This window comes from Lutra lutra, chromosome 13, assembly GCF_902655055.1.
Source record: "Lutra lutra chromosome 13, mLutLut1.2, whole genome shotgun sequence".
In the NCBI taxonomy this organism is placed as follows: Eukaryota; Metazoa; Chordata; class Mammalia; order Carnivora; family Mustelidae; genus Lutra; species Lutra lutra.
Window position 1 is genome coordinate 77971591 of NC_062290.1, and position 17819 is coordinate 77989409.

A 17819-nucleotide genomic window follows, 5' to 3' on the forward strand; every position below is an offset into this window, starting at 1 on the left:
CGGCTGGTAGCTCCAGGGCGCACGGCACCCTGCTGTCAGAACTCCCAGTCGATTCTGATGGGCGCCTGCTTCGTCAGTTACTAGACGGTGTATGTACTTTCCCCTCTGGGCTCGGGCCCCCACCTGGCAGAGCCAGGAGGATGGATGGAAGGAGCATGAAGGTCTCTTTCCTATGCAGTAGAAGAGGTTCTAGATCTGGAGTCGGGATCCTGGAATTTTAGTTTACTGCCTGTGTGGGGTGAGTTACTCCCCAAGCTGGATCTTCTCTATGTCACAAAGCCCTCCATCTCCCGGAGGCCCTCAGTTGTAATCTGAAGGGGCTGGAATTTCAAGAGCAAGACCCTCTGGCTTTTCCAGTTTAGTGAAGCTTCGGCAGCCCATAAGTTAGCTTGGCTGTCCCCCCTGCCCCATCGGCTAACCCTGCTTGCCTGTGTCCTCCAGGCAACAACAGCCTCCTGACCTGTATGGAGGACGGCCTGTGGTCTTTCCCGGAGGCCCTGTGTGAGCTCATGTGCCTAGCTCCGCCCCCGGTGCCCAACGCCGACCTCCAGACGGCCCGGTGCCGTGAGAACAAGCACAAGGTGGGCTCTTTCTGCAAGTACAAGTGCAAACCTGGATATCACGTGCCTGGCTCCTCTCGGAAGTCAAAGAAGTAAGTTGGGCTGGAAATGCACTCTCACAGGTTCTGCTGGCCAGGAGAGCCAGGTCCAGATGTCTGATTATAAGGAAGCACTCTTTCCTTTTCTTTCTTTCTTTTTCTTTTTTTTTTTTTTTTTTTTTTTTTTTTTTTTTTTTTGCTGGATGGCAATACCCACCGTTCATCACATGCTTCCCTGTAAGAGTCTATAGGGACATTGTTAGTAACTGCCTACTGGCTGTGTGACCTCAGGCAAGTGGCTTCACTTCTCTGGGCCTCTACTTTTCAACGATAAGGTGGGGATGATGATACCAGTTACTGTATAGTATTATTGTAAAGAACAAATGACGGTGTGTCTATAAAGTGTTTGCAAAGTGCCTGGCACATAGTAATTGTTCAATAAATGGTAGGTATGATTATCATTGTTGTAGTAGCTGCCATCAGAACACTCTAGAAGGAAGGGAAAAGACAAGAGTTTGCCGGAGTTGAGTTTATTTCAGTCCACATGGGACTGAGAGAATGTCTGAAACTCTTGCTTGCCCCTAGTCAATGAATTTTCTTTAATCTCTACACATGGCCCTTACCAACAGATAGGGCAGGTAGGGGATCAGGAGTGGGAAAGAGAAATGAGAGGCCAGCTGGCTCAAGAAAACTTTGGGTGTTTGCATAGGACATGAGTCTAGCCATCTAATCCTTAAGACATCTCTTCTTTGATCTCTTCTTTGAAGACGGGCCTTCAAGACTCAGTGTACCCAAGATGGCAGCTGGCAGGAGGGAGCTTGCGTTCCTGTGACCTGTGACCCACCTCCGCCAAAATTCCATGGGCTCTACCAGTGCACCAATGGGTTCCAGTTCAACAGTGAGTGTCGAATCAAGTGCGAAGATGGCGATGCTGCCCAGGTAAGACTCCTTGAACTTGAGGTCAGTGTTTGGGCCCTCTCCTGTCTGCTTATTGAAGAATAATATCCTTCAGGAGACTCTCTGCAGATATGACAGCCAGTTGCACCAGTGCAGAAGCTAAGAAACTGGGTTCTGATAATCTTCTTTGGGAATCTTCCTGAGCTTTGTTTTCCTCCCTAAATACCCTATTTTGATTCAGAGATTCTTAGCTTTGTGAAACGGTTAGTGTTAGAACCCTTATGAAGGAAAGCATATATGGAATCCCATGGTAGGAAAATGACCACAGTTGAGTTACTGTGATAGGAGTGACCAGGGTGGTTTAGCCAACTTCCCACCACCATCAGCTGCGGTTGTCCCTGCAGTGTTTAAAAATGCAAGGTCACCATGTCCTCAAGACATCATTTGGCTCTGCCAGCATGAAGAGAAGAGGAACCACATTGTGATTAGAAGGATAGAGTCTGGAGAAGAGTAGGAAAGTATGGGAGACCAGAAGGAGATAGCAGGGTTTGGATCTTATCTCCATCCCCTGGCATCTGAGAGGAAGTCTGGCACTCCCACCCATTCCTGCTGAAGGAATCCATGACTAAAGTTCTCTTACTCCTTCTAAGACAGGTAGGGTATCTAGAACGGAAAAGGGAAATGATAAATCCACCAGTGGTTCCACGGTGATAAACCAGCCATTTGGGGTTGATAGGCTGAGCCCTATATTTCAGGGGTATGCAAGGACCTTCATCCAGGTGGGGCTGGGGTTTAGCTGTGTGGGACCCAGGGCTGGCTTCAGCTGCAGCTGGGCCTCAACTGTCTTTATTAGCCCTGCCAAGGTCAGGCCCTGCCAAACCGCCACCTTTAAGCCCCCTCCACCTGCTCCTCACATGCAAACAATGGTCAAGTTCTACTCAATATGCCTCCAGGATGTCTCCTAGAGCTGTTGTCATCTGTCCCTGGTACTGTCACAGTAACTCAGGCCACTGTCATCTCTTTACTGAGCTGCGTGCAGTCTTCCGATCACCTCCCTGCTCTTGCTTGGGTGGCTCAGTCGGTTAAGCGTCCAGTGGACTCTCTGCGTTTCAGCCCAAGCCATGTGTTCAGAGCACACATCTTATCACAATTCTCCTGCTTAAAGCTCCTCATGAACCAGTGACCCCTGTCCCCTGGGGGACAAACTCCCATCTCCTTGGGGTGGATCCCAGGCCTCCCGTGCGATTGCACACCTTCTCACCTCTGCATTGTCAATGAAAGAGCTCCTCCCCCTTTTGTAGCTGCCTCGGTCCTCGTCTTCCTTCCCAGACCAGCCTGGGCACCCATTCCTCCAGGAACCCCCCTTTTTTATTGAAAGATGGTTGAAACACGATTCGTTGTAGGTGTACAACACAGTGATCAGACAAGTCTGTCTATATGTCATCCTGTGCCCACCACCCATGTTGCTACCATCTGTCACCATGCAGTGCTGTCACACTACTGTACACTATTGTCCCCGTGCTGCACCTCTCATCTTTGTGGCTTGTTCACTCCATAACTGGGAGCCTGTATCTCCCACTCCCCTGCACCTGTGTTGCCCATCCTCCCTCCCCTCTGGCAGCCATCATTTTCATGAACTCTTTCTTGAGGTCCCTTCTATGGTTGGGCTCAGTGCCCTTTCCTGAAGTCCCCCCACACCCTAGCACGGGCCACACTGCCCTGTAACTCATTTCAGGTGCTCCCTTCCTCAGGCTGTGAAGTGCTTGACCACCTCTTTCATCTGCCCTGAGTTTTCAGCACTTGGGACAGTGCCAGACACCCAGTAGGTGCTCAGGGAACGTCAAGCCATGAGAGCCATGGGGAACATCCAAAACAACCTCATTTTCTAAATGAAAAAAACTCATACTCAGAGAAGTCACTCAACCACCCAAGGTGACACAGCTGGTGTCTCCTGAGTCAGAATCCGGATGCTCCCAGCTGTGGACGGACTGAATCCAACAGACACCCCCTGAAAATCCTTCGCCACGCACACTCTTAGATGTCTGCATCCCCAAGTCATTGCCATCTTTGCCTGCCAGGGAAGCAGAAGCCAGTGTCAGGACAAGCAGAGGCCGGAGGTTACCATGGCCTCACATAGGCTGCTTGGCTTCCCTCTTCCTCCCTTACATAAAACTGTTGCTAACAGTTACCCAAACTGCTGAGCCAAATACTATTCTGGCCGCGGTCATGTTATCAAACGAAACCCAGTCTGCTTGGGGCCTGCCAAGTACCTTTCATGGCCAGTTTGTATTTAAAGGAGAGGAAAATGTAAATTTATCAGACGACTCAAGCAGTTCTGTTTGGCAACTGGCGGAGAGGCTAGACGCAAAGGAGCGGGGTATTGCTTGTCGGCTCAAAGAATGAGGGGACGCATGCCAAATGGACTCCTAATACAATTGACGTTTCTAGTTTGTACCGAAAATGAATTTCTTCTACCCTCAGACCAGGGGCCTGAGAGCCAAATCTAGTATTCACCTCAGATCCCCTCTCGCTGCCTGTAAACACAGCAGAAATGTACGGCCCAGAGCATCTTGAATTAAACAGCTTGTATGGAGCCGGAATTCTTTGCTTTCCAAACAAGTTCCAGATCCTGGCAGAAGAGGACAGGGACTAGTCTAGGGGAAGTTCATGTACTCCCTCCCACTGCCTCTAAAAGCAAATTGACGAATGAAACCTCCAGTTCATTTGTTCCTTGGGAGCCAGAACGATGCTGGATCTGGACTCTGAGTTCAAATACTGACTTCACCACTTACCAGTGGGAGGACTTGGGCAAGTTGTTTAACCCTTCAAGTTTCAGTTTTCTCATGGTGGGGGATATACTACTTCCTGCCTCATGGTTTGTCAGGATTAAATAAGGTAATGAAAGTATAGATAGGAGTATGCCTATGAGTAACCCCTGAAATTGTGCAGTATACAACCTGTGCCACCATGCATGGCAGCCCTGGGGAAGAAAGACACAGGTGAACTAGCTTTCCTATAAGGTCACTTCTAGTGGAGAGAATCCCTGATCCTCCACATAGGCTCCTATAGAAATAAAGGCAATGGCTTGAAGGTTATCCCTCTGTTGGTGGGTAGCCCCAGAAAGTTAGAAAAGTAGGCATCTGTCATGTATGAAGCCACAGTGTGGGATGGAGAGACCCGATCTGAACCATAGGGAAACCTGATTTATTGCTCAAGGAAACCTGTACAATACAGGTACTCTCTAGACTAGCAATGCACAGTAGAACTTTCTGCTGGGATGAAAATTGTCCCGATCTGTGCTTTGCAGTATGGTGGCCACTGGCCACATCTGGCTTAGGGAATACTTGAACCATGGCTGGAGCAACCGAGCAACGAGGTTTTAACCCTTTATTTGATTTTAAACAGTTCAAATCTAAATGCAAACAGCCACACTAATATGGTAGCTACCATACTGGCCAGTTTGGCTCTTGAATTTATAGTGTTATTATTTCTGTAAACCAAGACACAGAGAACCTGGGTAATAATAGCTTCTTTACTTTTAAAGTGTTTCTGGGATTCCAGGCTGGTGAGCCGGACTTTCTCTCATTTTGACAATTCCCAGCAGACATTTGAAAAAGAAACCAACATCCCCTTTTCCGAATGAGGGAAGAAGTCTTGGAGCCAACGAGCGGGTGGCGCTGATGGGCACCACAGCTTTGTTTTTCCTACTCCCTGAACACTTCCAGGGCAGGCTAGTGGCAAAGGGCAGGAACTCTATCCCCAGATAGCCAGGGAGAAGTGCCAGTTGCCCCAACATTTAATCCAGCTCAGATGCTCCTGAGCTGTCTGAGGCAGTAACTCAGTCCCAGTTCTATTCGAGAAGCACAGGGGCAGGTGGTATTTGTAGGTGATACGGAAACAGCCATCTTGTGATTGGGATGGAGTCTGTGGGGGATGCACACATGGGGACTGCAGCAGAGGAAGAGACTAAAGGTGCTTGTGGATGAAGAAATGCTCTTAACGTCTGGGGATTCCAGCCGCTCAGCCAGAGTAAGACAGAAAGGGTGGGAGCGGAGTCAGTAATGTACCCAGGTGAGTGCACAGATTGCACAGGTGGCCATAAAAGCCCTTCTGAAACGAAAAAGCCTTTCTGCCCGTGGCGTGCATCTGGCTCATGCTTTTAGGGGCTCTGCTGCGGATACAGGGAGTCCTCACACGCACGCGCCTCTCCAGGTAGGGGTGACTTCCGGTTGCAGCATTGTCAAAGGCTAGAGCCAGTTAGAAACTTGACAGGAGGTGGGCTTGACCGAGGAGATCCCCCACTGCCTCCCACTTGTTTTATAGATGGGACTTCTGGAGGCCAGAGAGGGGAAGAGACTCACCCCAAGTCACACAGCAAGGCACCAGCAGAGTCAGATCTCCACATCTCTGATCTCCTAACCAAGTCATTGCCCACTCCCGATTTTCAGCCATTCCTTCCACATACATGAAGGTTACATGTCACTTCATATCTTACTTAGAAGATGCAAAGTGCATAAAGGGCACTGCCTGGGAATTAAGTAATTAATAGCAGCAGCAGCAACTTATTGAGTATTTTCTACTTGCCAGTGCCTGGGCTGAGTGCTCTGCACAGACCACTTTATTTCAGCCCCGCAGCATCCGTCTGGCATTACTGCCCCATTCCGTAGAGGTGGAAGCTGAGGTTCCCTGAGTTAAGGTGGTTCGCCCCACGCTATGTAGCCAGGGGTGGGGGACCTGAGATTCCTGTTCCTCCGTTAGCCCGCGTCCAAAGCTTAGCCCTTTATGTCCCGCTCTGAGGCTGCCACGGTCTCTCTGCCATTATTTTGTCTATTTCCATTTCTGCTAAGGAGAAGAAATCTAATTCTCCCTCTCCCCACCTCTCCCGTCCAGTGTAGTAGAGGCACGGAGGCTTAAGGTCAGGAGACACGCCTCTAGCATTGGCCCTCCCCCTGTCGAGGTCATGCTGCCTTCCCACGCCAGCTGCTGCCATTTCTAAAATGTGGGTGTTCCTTGAGTGGATTCTAGAGACGCAGGCACAGAGTGGCCTAGCGCCTCCACTGACACTGGGAGAGCCCACGTGGGTGTTGAGCTGTTACTTACTTATTCGGTCCTCGTGCCGACTCTGCAGGCAGTGCACCCCATGCCCATTTAATCGGGTGAGGAAATTAAGGAACACAGAGAAGCTGAGAAGCCTCCCCAGGTCCTCACAGCTAGGAAGTTGCAAGACCAGGATTCGAACCTGTGTAGTTTGGCTCGAGTCTGTGCTCCTATTACAGTGGCATCTTTTTTTTTTTTTTAAGATTTTATTTATTTATTTGACACAGAGAGAGAGATCACAAGTAGGCAGAGGCAGGCAGAGAGAGAGGGGGAAGCAGGCTCTCCGCTGAGCAGAGAGCCCGATGCGGGGCTCGATCCCAGGACCCTGGGATCATGACCCGAGCCGAAGGCAGCGGCTTAACCCACTGAGCCACCCAGGCGCCCCTACACTGGCATCGTTTAAAAAACTCACTTGTTCACTTCCCAGCCAAGCCTCAGTTTCTCAGTCTTTCACAAGGATATGATTTCTACTCTATTGTGTTAATCAAAGGGGTTTTAAATGCCTGTAAAGCAGTTGGCACATAATGGGTATTTGATAATGGGATTATTGTATGCCGTTAGCACTCTGTGGATCTGTGTGACTAAAGAGAGTTTGAGAGAGTGCACATGCTTTTTTACAGACGGGCTCCCAGGCACAGAGAGGCAGAATATTCTGGTGAGGGATGCTCAGCCCTCTGGCGCGAGATTTTGCCTTAGCATGCAGAACTGTGTGTTCAGAGCCGCGTGTACCCAGCGGGCTCCTTGCCCAGTGCTCTTGGCTTCTCTCGGATGGCATCCTCAACATCAGGTCTTCGTAGTCACCCTAGATTAACATCAAGGGTTAATTCTGAGGCTCTGTACTAGCTGGTAGGTAAGCCCCGAGTGCACCAAGATCTAGTCTTAAAGGGGAATTCAGAAATCCAGACAGGCTCTGGAAAGTCTGCTGTGCAGAGGGCACAGCGAGGGCAAAGGTGCGGAGCTGGGAAGCAAGAAAAATGTGCAGGAGAGACGAGCTAACCGAGAGACTAGGAGGAAGGACAGGTGCGTGGCAAGAGATGGGGCTAGACTTGTCATCTGGGCTCCACCGTGGAGGCCCGGGAGGGCCAGGCCACGGGTGTGACTTGTTCGGAAGGTGATGGTGTCTTAGCAGAAGGGTGGCGTACTTGTTTAAAGCAGATTTAATCAGCAGCCAAGAGTACCTGATGAGCTGGGCAGGAAGGAGAGAGGCTGGAGGCAGCAAGACCAGGCCCTGTACTCCCCTCTTCTCCGGTGGAGCCTTCTAGAGTGGATTTGTCTATGGCGAAATTCCCTGAGCAGATTCCAGCTAGTTCTAATACGTTCTCTGCTGCAAACCGAGGTCCCCAGCCAACTCTGGCCCACGTAGTGCTGAGGTCTGCAACCCTTCAGGGGCTGGAGGCCAAATGCATCATAGGCCCAGGCCAAGGCTCCAGGAAATTGGGGTCAATTTCCTATTCCCCCGAGGGCCCAGCAGAATCATGGGGCCTGGGGCCTGGGGCTCCAGGAGGGAGAGTCGCTTCTCTGAAGCCACATGAAGTGGCCTGAACTCTCCCTGAGCTCTCGCAGAACTTCCCGGGGAGGACTGTGTAAGATGTCCCACAGCTTCCCACTCGGGATGGACCACCCTTGTCCTGCGGCCACCGAGGCTCCCGCCGCAGACGGACAGGCACGCGAGAGGCCCGAAGAGGGCCCCCCTTTCCCTTCGGAACCCTGTGTCCTTGCAGCTGTTTTCTCAGACAGGGCAGCTTCCGCCTCATCAGCCCTGTCGGCGGGCTGATTCACTTCCTCCTGCATGCACTGGATCTCCTAGTCCCTTGTCCCCCCGTGTCATCCTCTGCTCACTCACGTGTGTGTCCCCTCACCCACACGTTTGTTTCTGCTCTCGCTTACTGAGCAGACTCCTTCCATGACTCCCTGCCTGCTCACCCCGTCTTCTGTCAAGCGGTTCTTGAGGGAACACAAACACATACCGAGTGATGAGTGAGTGGGCCGGGGGGTCAGGACCTGTCATGTGCTGTGGCCCTGAGGATGTGAGGACGAAGGGGGCACTGTCTGGGGCCTTGAGCAATTCGTCCTCTAGGTGGGAATGGATGGGAAACAGAGAGGCAGGGCGTGTAGAGACCTGACGGGTGCGCCCTACGGTTAGAGCAGGACTAGGACGGGGTCCTCTGGGCCAGACAGGGGGTCTGGGCCGGGAGGGAACCCAGCAGCCACGAGGAGTGGGTGTGCGGAAGCATGGCGGCAGGCGAGCACCTAGGGTGCATTTGAGAGTGTAGGTGGTTTAAGCCGACGTTCAAGGTTGGTGGTGGTGCGGTAGGGAGCAAAGCCATGGAGAGGGAGCCAGAGTTCAGGCCCTGCGGGCTCTGGAGGCCAGCCACGGGACTTTGGATGGAAGCTGCGGGGCATGGGAGCCAAGGCATAGATATTCATCCTAGTGGAGCACAGTCAGCGACTCCTATAGAGTTTCTCTGCTTATCAAAAGCTTGAAAGAAGGAGAGAATATGCAGCTTGTTCTGCAGTGGAGGGGCCCCCGTCTGGATACCATCCAGGGTTCTCCATTGTCAGGGGGTTGAGTCCAAACTCCATAAGCTGACAGTGAAGGCCCCACCTTGCGTCTGCCCTACCAGCAAATCCTCCCTTGGTTCGTAAGCCGAGAGCCCCTGGGAAGCTCTCTGCTGCTCACTATACTTCCTTGCATTTGCCCATGCCCTTTGGCCTTCCAGAAAGGTCTTTCTATCCCTGTTCCACGTGTGACTCTATGAATCCTTGAAAACTCTTTTTCCATTTATCACCTCCTCTACAGGGCCTCCCTGCTTGCCCTGACCACCCATTACTCTCCCCGTGACCTCCCAGCACAGCACTGATCACCGTGCCTTGACGTGGCTGGCTGCTCACGTGACTGTCTTTCTCACGGGGGCCCATACTTGACACCTGATACAGCTCACTTGACTTTTGAACCCTACAGAGCCGGGCACAGACTGGGCACCAAGGAATGGTCCTTGGATTCAGGGGCAGTTCTAAAGTATCTGCAGATCGAGACCTCCCATTAGAAAGCCAGACTCCGGAAGTAGGCTCAGAGCGAGGACCGAGCCTGCAGGTTGCATGTGCCTACTGTCTTGCGGAAGATGGAGAAACTGTGTAATGCCTGTTCTAAAAAACTGGTTGGGGGGGGGGGCACCGAGCCAGCTCCAAGACCCATGTTCTTACCTACTGTATGAGCTGGGGCGTGTTTGGGTGTGTTTGGTCATCTACCATCTCAGTTAAAAAAAAAAAAAAATCAACACAGAAATCCCTCTGACTGAAATCTCTGAAAGAGCTCGAAGCTAGGGTTCAGGAAACATGGGAGTTAGGCTCCCTGGAGAGCTCTGAGCACGTTTCTTCCTGCCTTGAGTCCTCAGTTTCCTCCATCTGTCAAGCAGAAAATGTTGACAGTGCCTCTATTTTGAGTGATTGGGTTTCTACCTAACACTTCCAGGGCTCTGGGGAGATGAGGAAGGTTTCCCTCTGTTACTTGAGGGGCTGATTACGGTGAGGGTGGCAGTCCCCTCCGGGTCATGCTGACTGTTCTTCTGTGGTCTGTGCTGCTCAGGGACGCGGGAGCAACATCATCCACTGCCGGAAAGATGGCACCTGGAGTGGCTCCTTCCACATCTGCCAGGAGATGCAAGGCCAGTGCTCGGCCCCGGACCAGCTCAACGGCAACCTCAAACTGCAGTGCCCGGAAGGCTATGCCATAGGTACGGTGGGCGCATGAGGGCAGCAGGGAGGCACAGGTCCTTCTCTAGCCTGGGGCAGTGTTTCGCTGGGTGACTGGGCACCACTCCCGATGCCCTGTAGGAGGAAGACAGAGATGAAGAAGACTAGGTCCTGCGCTCCCAGAAAGAGACTTGAGGGTACACTTGTTGGAGAAGAACAGTCGGCGAGTGTGGAGAGTCCCACTGGAGCACAGAAGAGCTGACTGCTGTGTCGGGGGACCCAGAAGGCTCCTAGGGGAAGGGACGCTTCTATAGGGATTGGAAAGAGCTTGTTGGGCAGGAGATGGGGTTCTGGACAAGGAATCATGCAGCGTGGAGGGGAGGAGCTGGAGAAGCACACACACCCTGTGTCAGAAAGCAGTGGTGGTCCCCGGTTAATCTTAAATTGAGCGTCATACTAATCCTTCATGAGTACCTACAGCGGGTTAGGTCCTGCAGCCAGCCCTTGAGAGGCACCTTTTCATATCTGCTCAACGACCTATGACAGATGAGGAGATGGGCATGTGAAGGGATAACAGAGCCTCCCCAAAGCCAGACAGCTCTCTTACTCTGGAGTCCCAGTTCTTCCCCTGGCATCTCAGTGGCCTCCCACTGGGAGGATAAAGAATATGTTGGGAATGCTATTTGTGTGGCGATAGGCTAGCTCACAGTGAGGGGAGACAACCTGGGTTTGATGCCAGGGATTGCCTGGTTGAAACCAGGTATCTGGAGAGAGGCATTAATCACAGGCTCCGAGGCTTTCTGGGGAACTGGCGTGCATTGAGTCTGACCTCGGTGGAGGGCAGTGGTGCCGACCTCTTGGGCTGATTCCCTAATTGACCATGATGAAAAGCCCAGGGAATTGGATCTTCTTTCTCATGGCCAGCGTGATTTATGGGATAATCACCAGGGATGTCTGGAGCAGGAGGTTATCACGCACGCACTCACTCCCAGTCACACAGAGCCAACAAGTTCTGCATCCAGCAAAATGGGAGCTGTCACTTCTTGTCCAGAAGCAAGGCCTGTGTTTGGGGAGGGGAGGTGCATGGGGCTCCTGACCACCTCCTTTCAAAGACGGAAACGTAGAGCCTGAGAGCACACGTGCGTTCTTCACCTAAAAGCGGACTAGGAATCAGTGCTCCTGCATTAAGCCCAGAGCACCAGCTCCCGTGTGGGTGAGAAAAACCTCCAAGTGCAAGGTTGCTCTCTCTGATGATTCGAAGGGACTTCAGGTTCCTATAGAGCCACCATCCGAAGGGCCCTAGCCAGGATGTTTGCAGAGAGGGGGTATCTTGTATGATCTGCTGACATAGGCATTCTAGAAGTTTGGGGCAACAGGTGTAGCAATGGTCAGTAACACTGGCTGCTCTATCCCAAAGCCAGTGCTTTCTTCTGCCATCATTCCTGACAGGTGGTTCTAGACGCTTACGTCTGTGATAGGGTCCCTGCCCCCAACTCAACCAGGATACACAAGTGAATTTTCAGTTACACTCATGACTGGTATTAAGTGTTCCTGGAAGGGAAAATTTTGATTAAGTGACTTCTATTTAAAAGAAAAAAACTTATAGAAACAGACTTCCTGCCTGTGTACCTCCATGGATACATTCAAATATATTCACACATGCAAAAATAAACACAAGCACAAATGTTTAATAACCAAACAGACCCAAATACACGCAGCATAAACTCATGCCTCGCACATACACATCAGCCAAACACTGCACAAACACATCACCTAACACACACACACACACACACGTGTGACATAGAGTCACACACGTCACAAGCACAGATGCATCTGAGGCCCTGAAACATGTTACATAGGCAGGAAGGTGCCCAGATACACTATGGGGCCCCCGGGTGCGTAGCCGCCCTCACAGTCTCGCCGCACATGGCCCTGCTCTCTGTTCGCCCAGTGAGACAGAGGCACACGTATGGCCATAGCATCCCTTTGCCCCCGAGCTTTCTCGCAATCAAGCGGAAAGGGAAAGAAGCCAGTATGACACAGGAGCCTCGATGTCCTTCCCTTCCCTGTGCCCATGTCCCATTGCCAGACAGATGTCCCTCTTATGAATATGGTGATCCATGCATGGTGGCGGGCCACTGGGGAAGGGGGCAAAGGTGGTTGCTGAGAGGGAAAAGGCACCGTGGGACGCTGGGAGGGAAGGAGGGGAAACAGGTTTCCCTCCTGATCTCCAGGTCCCCCCCTTCGTCACCTACAAAGACCCCCAGATCAGAAGCCCAGGCTGGGCCCTTCCCTGTGCACAGCCGCCCTCACCAAGGAGGGGATTTGCTCCAAGGCCTTATAATCGGGGTGAAGTCCCTTCATGTGGGCTCAGGGGCTGGAGGACACATTCTGGAGCCGCCCAGAGCAGTCCCCTGTGGGCTCCTTCCCCAGGCAGCACAGGCCAGCTTCTGGGCAACCAAGAGCACTCAGAAAGTTACTACTGCCCCCTCCCCACCCCCGGGGCTGCCACCCTCCCTCCCTCTCCCAGGGAAGGAGAGGCAGGGGCCCAGTGAGATCACCCTTTGTAATGATGCCAGTTCCTGCTCATATATCACAACTGGGCAGCCTGGTCCTAAAGCCCCAGCCCTGTGGGCCCGGGGGGTGGGGGGGGTGGGGGGAGAGTGCAGGGGAGGGAGCTGCAGGGAAGGGGAAGGGGGGACAGGACTGCTGCTGAGCAGACCAGGGATGGCCTCCTGCGTTGACCATATTTCCCCCTTTGTTCTTCTCCTGGGAGAAGAGAGCCTTTGGTTTTTCCTCACAGGCTACCTCCTGCTTTTGCAAAAGAGGATTTTATCATCACAGCCTTGTTTCTACCTCGCTCCCTAAATACTCCTTTAGAACTGATCTCATGATAAACACGCCACACTGACTTTCTCCAGCTGCTTCGTGACTCCCCCTGCCTTACTTATTCCCATCACTCATCTTTTTGGTGCTTTTGCAGTCGTCCCCACCCCTGCCGCCTCATTTCTTTTCCTTCCTCTGTCTCCCTTTCCCTTTCCTCTGTTGGGCTCCCCTGAATCCACTGCCGGGCTCAGAAGGCAGAGGGACGTGGGTTTTAATTCATGGGGCCCTAGTCGCCTGCTTTGTAGCCTGAGCTCCGTGCACATCTCTAACCTGAGACATGGGTGTGATGACAAACCTGTCACCCAGCGCGGGTATTCAGGAGAATGAGTGACATAGGAAAACCACCTGCAGGGCCAGGGGTCTGGCCCCCACCTTCTGGGCTCGGGGGCCCTGTGTTTAAAGTGAAGAGGTTTTAAACACTGTCCTAGCCCTGCCACTCCACCCTCATCCCCTCTTCAGTCCTGGTGAGTCTCTCAGGGACCAAGATGGCCATAAGCAGAGCCCTCGTAGACAGTGTGTGTGTGGGGGGGGTGGATACACACAGACATCACACACACACACACACACACACACACACACACACACGCACGCACGCATGCGTGCGCCTGGAAGGGAGCCTTTGAATGGCTACTGGAATCAAGTTGGCTGTCTCTTGGGACTCACTTCGTGTTCAGGGGTGGTCCCGGCATTAAGACAAGGGAACGGCCTCCTTAGGGTCTTGGTCAGATTCTGCCACATCTGTCCTTTGCCCACAGGAATGAGCATGGCTTGAGAGTCCTGGGGACACCTCGTGGGATAGGCTTGATTCTCAGGAGACTTCACAGTGTGTGAGAGCAGGGTGGAGAATGAATGCACCAAATTACAGTCGACTTGCCGGCCCAGAGCTTAAAGCCCGCAGTGCCTCATCAAGCGCCGCTGTGTACCCGCTTGTCCCCGCTTATCATCAGTGCCTTCGTTCTTTCATTTCTTTATCCAAGATGCAGTCGTATATTCATTCACTCCCCGTCGGGGTACGCATGTCCTCCTGTACATTCACCTACCCCTCGGTCCCTTGTCTACGGATGCATTCGCTCACTCCCTGTCTCTCTCACTCGTTTCACAGATGCTTGCTGCCCTGCATGGTGCCAGGCTCTGGGTGGAGAACGGGGAGCACAGAGAGGGCTGGCTTCAGGAGTTCACAGTCTGTCAGGGAAGAGAGCCATCGATACAACCATCCCCAGCCCTGTGGGAAGGGGCTAGTGCCTGTGACAGGGCCTGGTCTATCAGGAAAGCAGGGAGGGCTCCGCGGAGCAGGCACTTGGCAGGACTTGGCTGGAGGTCTGAGGGATGATTAAAGTGCCTTGGTTGAAGAGAGTAGGAAGGGCCTAAAAGCACCGGGGAGGCATGTGTGGAGGTACCGCGCAAGCAGGAAGTGAGGGGCTGGGGGGCTGATGCTTCCTGCACCGTCCCTGCGTGTCAGGCACCGGGCCAGGCTCACAAATGAGTCCCCCCTCATCCCTGTCCATCTGGGGCATCCCTGTAACCGTGGGAAGGCAGGCACAGGGAGGGCGTAAGGCCAGCACCAGGAGACTCATCGTTGCTGAACACTGCTCTCACTCAGGCGCAAAGATCAGGGCAGGCTTCTTGGAAGATGTGAACTGGGCCATGAAGAACTGATAGGATTTGACCTTGAGAAGGCAGATGGGGGTGATTCTGGGGAAGGGGTGAATGGGAGCAGAAACATAGAGGAAAGGGGTTGTGGGACTCAGGTGGCAAACCTATGGCAATCCGGCTGGACCACCCAAAGTGTGAAGATGGTTAATGGGAGATGAAACTGACTAGACCATGGCAGCCCATGCATGCTGGATTACATTTTGTTCTGCCTTCGGGGAACCTTGGAAATGTTCTCAAGCAGAGGAGGGGCGTGACCAAAAGGGGCTCACGGCCGACGAACATGGTGATGGGTGCAGCCTAGACTAGAGACCAGAACAGAGTCGGAGAGACCAAAGGCTGCCCCTTTGGGAGTTTGCTTCTTTCCACTGTCCTCAAGGCCAGGGTGGCCTGGCCCACAGGGGACCAGGAGCAGGAGGGCCCGCACTGTGAGAGAGCAGCCCATGGGCATCAGGGGATTGTGGGCTGAGCTGTGGCCTCACACTGTGCTTGCCCTCAGGGTCGGAGTGTGTCACCTCGTGCCTGGACCACAACAGCGAGTCCATCATCCTGCCAGTGAACGTGACTGTACGGGACATCCCACACTGGCTGAACCCCACACGGGTAGAGGTGAGTGACAGGGCCGACCCTCGTGGCTCAGGGAGGGAACTGACCCCCTTGGACACTTACTATGCCCTGGTCCTGAATTCGTCCTTTCGCACATGATGCGAGTCATGAGTCACTGACTCATAACACCTATTCGGGGGCGGGGGGGGGGGGGGCTCTGTTCACAATCATTTCTCCAGGCCTCCAGCATGTCTCACTTCTCCTTGACCAGGCCTGTGCAAAGGACCTTTTATTTACTGTCCCACTGAATCCTGATGGCAGGCTAGGAATAAGAGGACTGTTGTCCTCAGTTTAGAGGTGAGAGCACCAAGGCACTGAGAACACACAGAAAAACCTGTCTGTCTGACCGGGTCCCAAACCCCTGTCTGTCTGACCAGGCCTGTATCTGTGAGTATAGTGCAATCTGGCTTCTCCAGACAAGCTCTTAGAAGGCCTTCCGCGTGCTATGGCCTAGATTTCTGGTATCCTTCTCCCTGCTTTACTTGTTTGATGGAAAGCAACTAATAGTGATCTGGGGAACTCGTAACACCCATTGCTTAGGAAGCACCCACTGTGTTCCCGTGCCCAGCACTCAACACACAAGATAGTATTTAAGCCCCAGAATTATTGTACGGAGCAAGGAGCATCGCCTGCAGTCCCTGCTTGGGGACACGGAAGTCTTAGGAGTGAGTGACGGGCCCCAGCACGAAGACTCAGGCTCAAGCCTGAGTCCAAGGGCAGTGCTCCTCCCGCAGTGTCAACGCCGGCATGGCCCTGTCCAGAGGCCTTGTAGGCTCTGCCTCTCGGCATCTGCTGTCCTTGCCCAGGTCCAGCTGGGGGCTGGCCACTCCCCCAGGTCTACATGTCACCTGGTCCATCCATGACCCTGTAGGTGAAGCAGAACCCCACTCTTGCCCTCAAGGACAGTGTGGAGACCCGGGCCTCATGTACCCATTCTGGGCACTGGCTCAGCCTGGAGAAAGTGAAAGAGGGAAGCAGGGCACGCAGGGCACTGTTCAGCGATGTCTCTGTCGGCCAGCCTTTCTGCCTGGGGTGCGGGGGGCCCTCGCTGTCTGCCCTCCTGCTGCAGATCTCACTCCGGATAGCCAGGCAGAACCCGATACGAGGTGTACTGTTTCTCAAATGAGCTGAGGGCATGATCGCGAGGGCTTACTCAGCACTGGCCCATGGCGCTGGCGCTGGCGCTGGCCTTGGACACCCACCCCGCTCCCCTGTGCACCCTGGCATTCTTCTTCTTCCCTCCTCTCCCCTGCCTCCTTCTCCCCGACTGTTCTCTGCCCCATCTACCACTCAAGCCCCTGTTGCCTGCTTCTGTCTTCACTCTGTTTCTCTGTCCCCTCTCTTAAGACCCCAATCACCTTGTTCCACACCCCGCCCACCCATACTCTTTCCCCTCTGTCTGCCGCTGACTCTCCCGTGCATTCCCTAGACAGCGCTTTTTCTCCAACCTCCTGCTCCTCGTCTGTTTTCTGCCTTTGGCGTGCCTTACCCCACTGCTAACCCAGAGACCCACACAGATTCTCACTGAATAACCCCAGCGAATGCTGGTGTGCTGTCCACACCCAGGGGCACACACAGACCCCATGTCAGAAGCTCAAGGAAGTTGGAGATCAAGTATAATATAAGCCCCTTATTGTACAGGCAGAGAAACTGAGGAGCGGCGAGGGAGGGGGTTAGGCCAGGGTCGCCCAGGAAGCAGGGCCAGGACTGTGCCATGCCGCGGCTCCATTCCCTCCCTCTCCCCTGCCCTGCTTCCATATACCCGAAGGCAGGGGAATCACACTCCTACACAGAGCAGACACAGGAGACCTCCCTCATACCCCAGTACCGGAGGTCTTCTCCGCCTGGGACTCAGACCAGTTTCCCCTGGCCCAGCTCCCACTCAGGCCTTTTCTCTGCCCCCTGGGTGCATTCCTGCCCTTCCCTCTGTGAGCCCTGGGCACTAAAGAGTTCAGTTATAATTCACTGTGAAATAAATCCAGGGATTGGAAAGCCCCCGAGCCCCCCTTCCCCAGTTGCCCACCCGCCGCCTGCCCGTCCCAGCCCCCACCCAGTTCCCTGGTCTGCCGACCCTTTATTGATGCCGGCCTACGGAGAGAGCCATAACGAGGTTCAGACCTCCACTGGTCTCTGGAGGCCTCATTATCCAGGAGGAAAAAAATGTGGTGGAAACAGGGAGGAGGGTGAAGGGCAGAGATTGATGATTTCCAGGAATAAGGCAGAAAAGCTGGCCTCTGCTGCACCCTTGCCCCCTTGGGTGGTGAGAGCTAGGCAGAAACAGAGCTGCTAGAGCAGGCGCCGCCAGGCCAGGCCAGGCCAGAGCAGAGGCCTGGGGTCGGGTGGGGGAGGGGGAGTCCGTGTTCTTAGGCCTGCCTCCCACCGGGGCCAG

General features: G+C 53.5%; 1 protein-coding gene across 1 annotated transcript in view; it reads left to right on the forward strand.

The window, feature by feature from the left end:
• Positions 1-17819, forward strand: part of PAPPA (pappalysin 1) — a 238813-nt gene that overhangs the window by 191797 nt on the left and 29197 nt on the right. Inside the window, 4 exon segments of the mRNA XM_047700582.1 lie at positions 442-652; positions 1366-1537; positions 10179-10326; positions 15324-15433. Of these exon segments, the coding sequence (XP_047556538.1) occupies positions 442-652; positions 1366-1537; positions 10179-10326; positions 15324-15433 (641 nt within the window).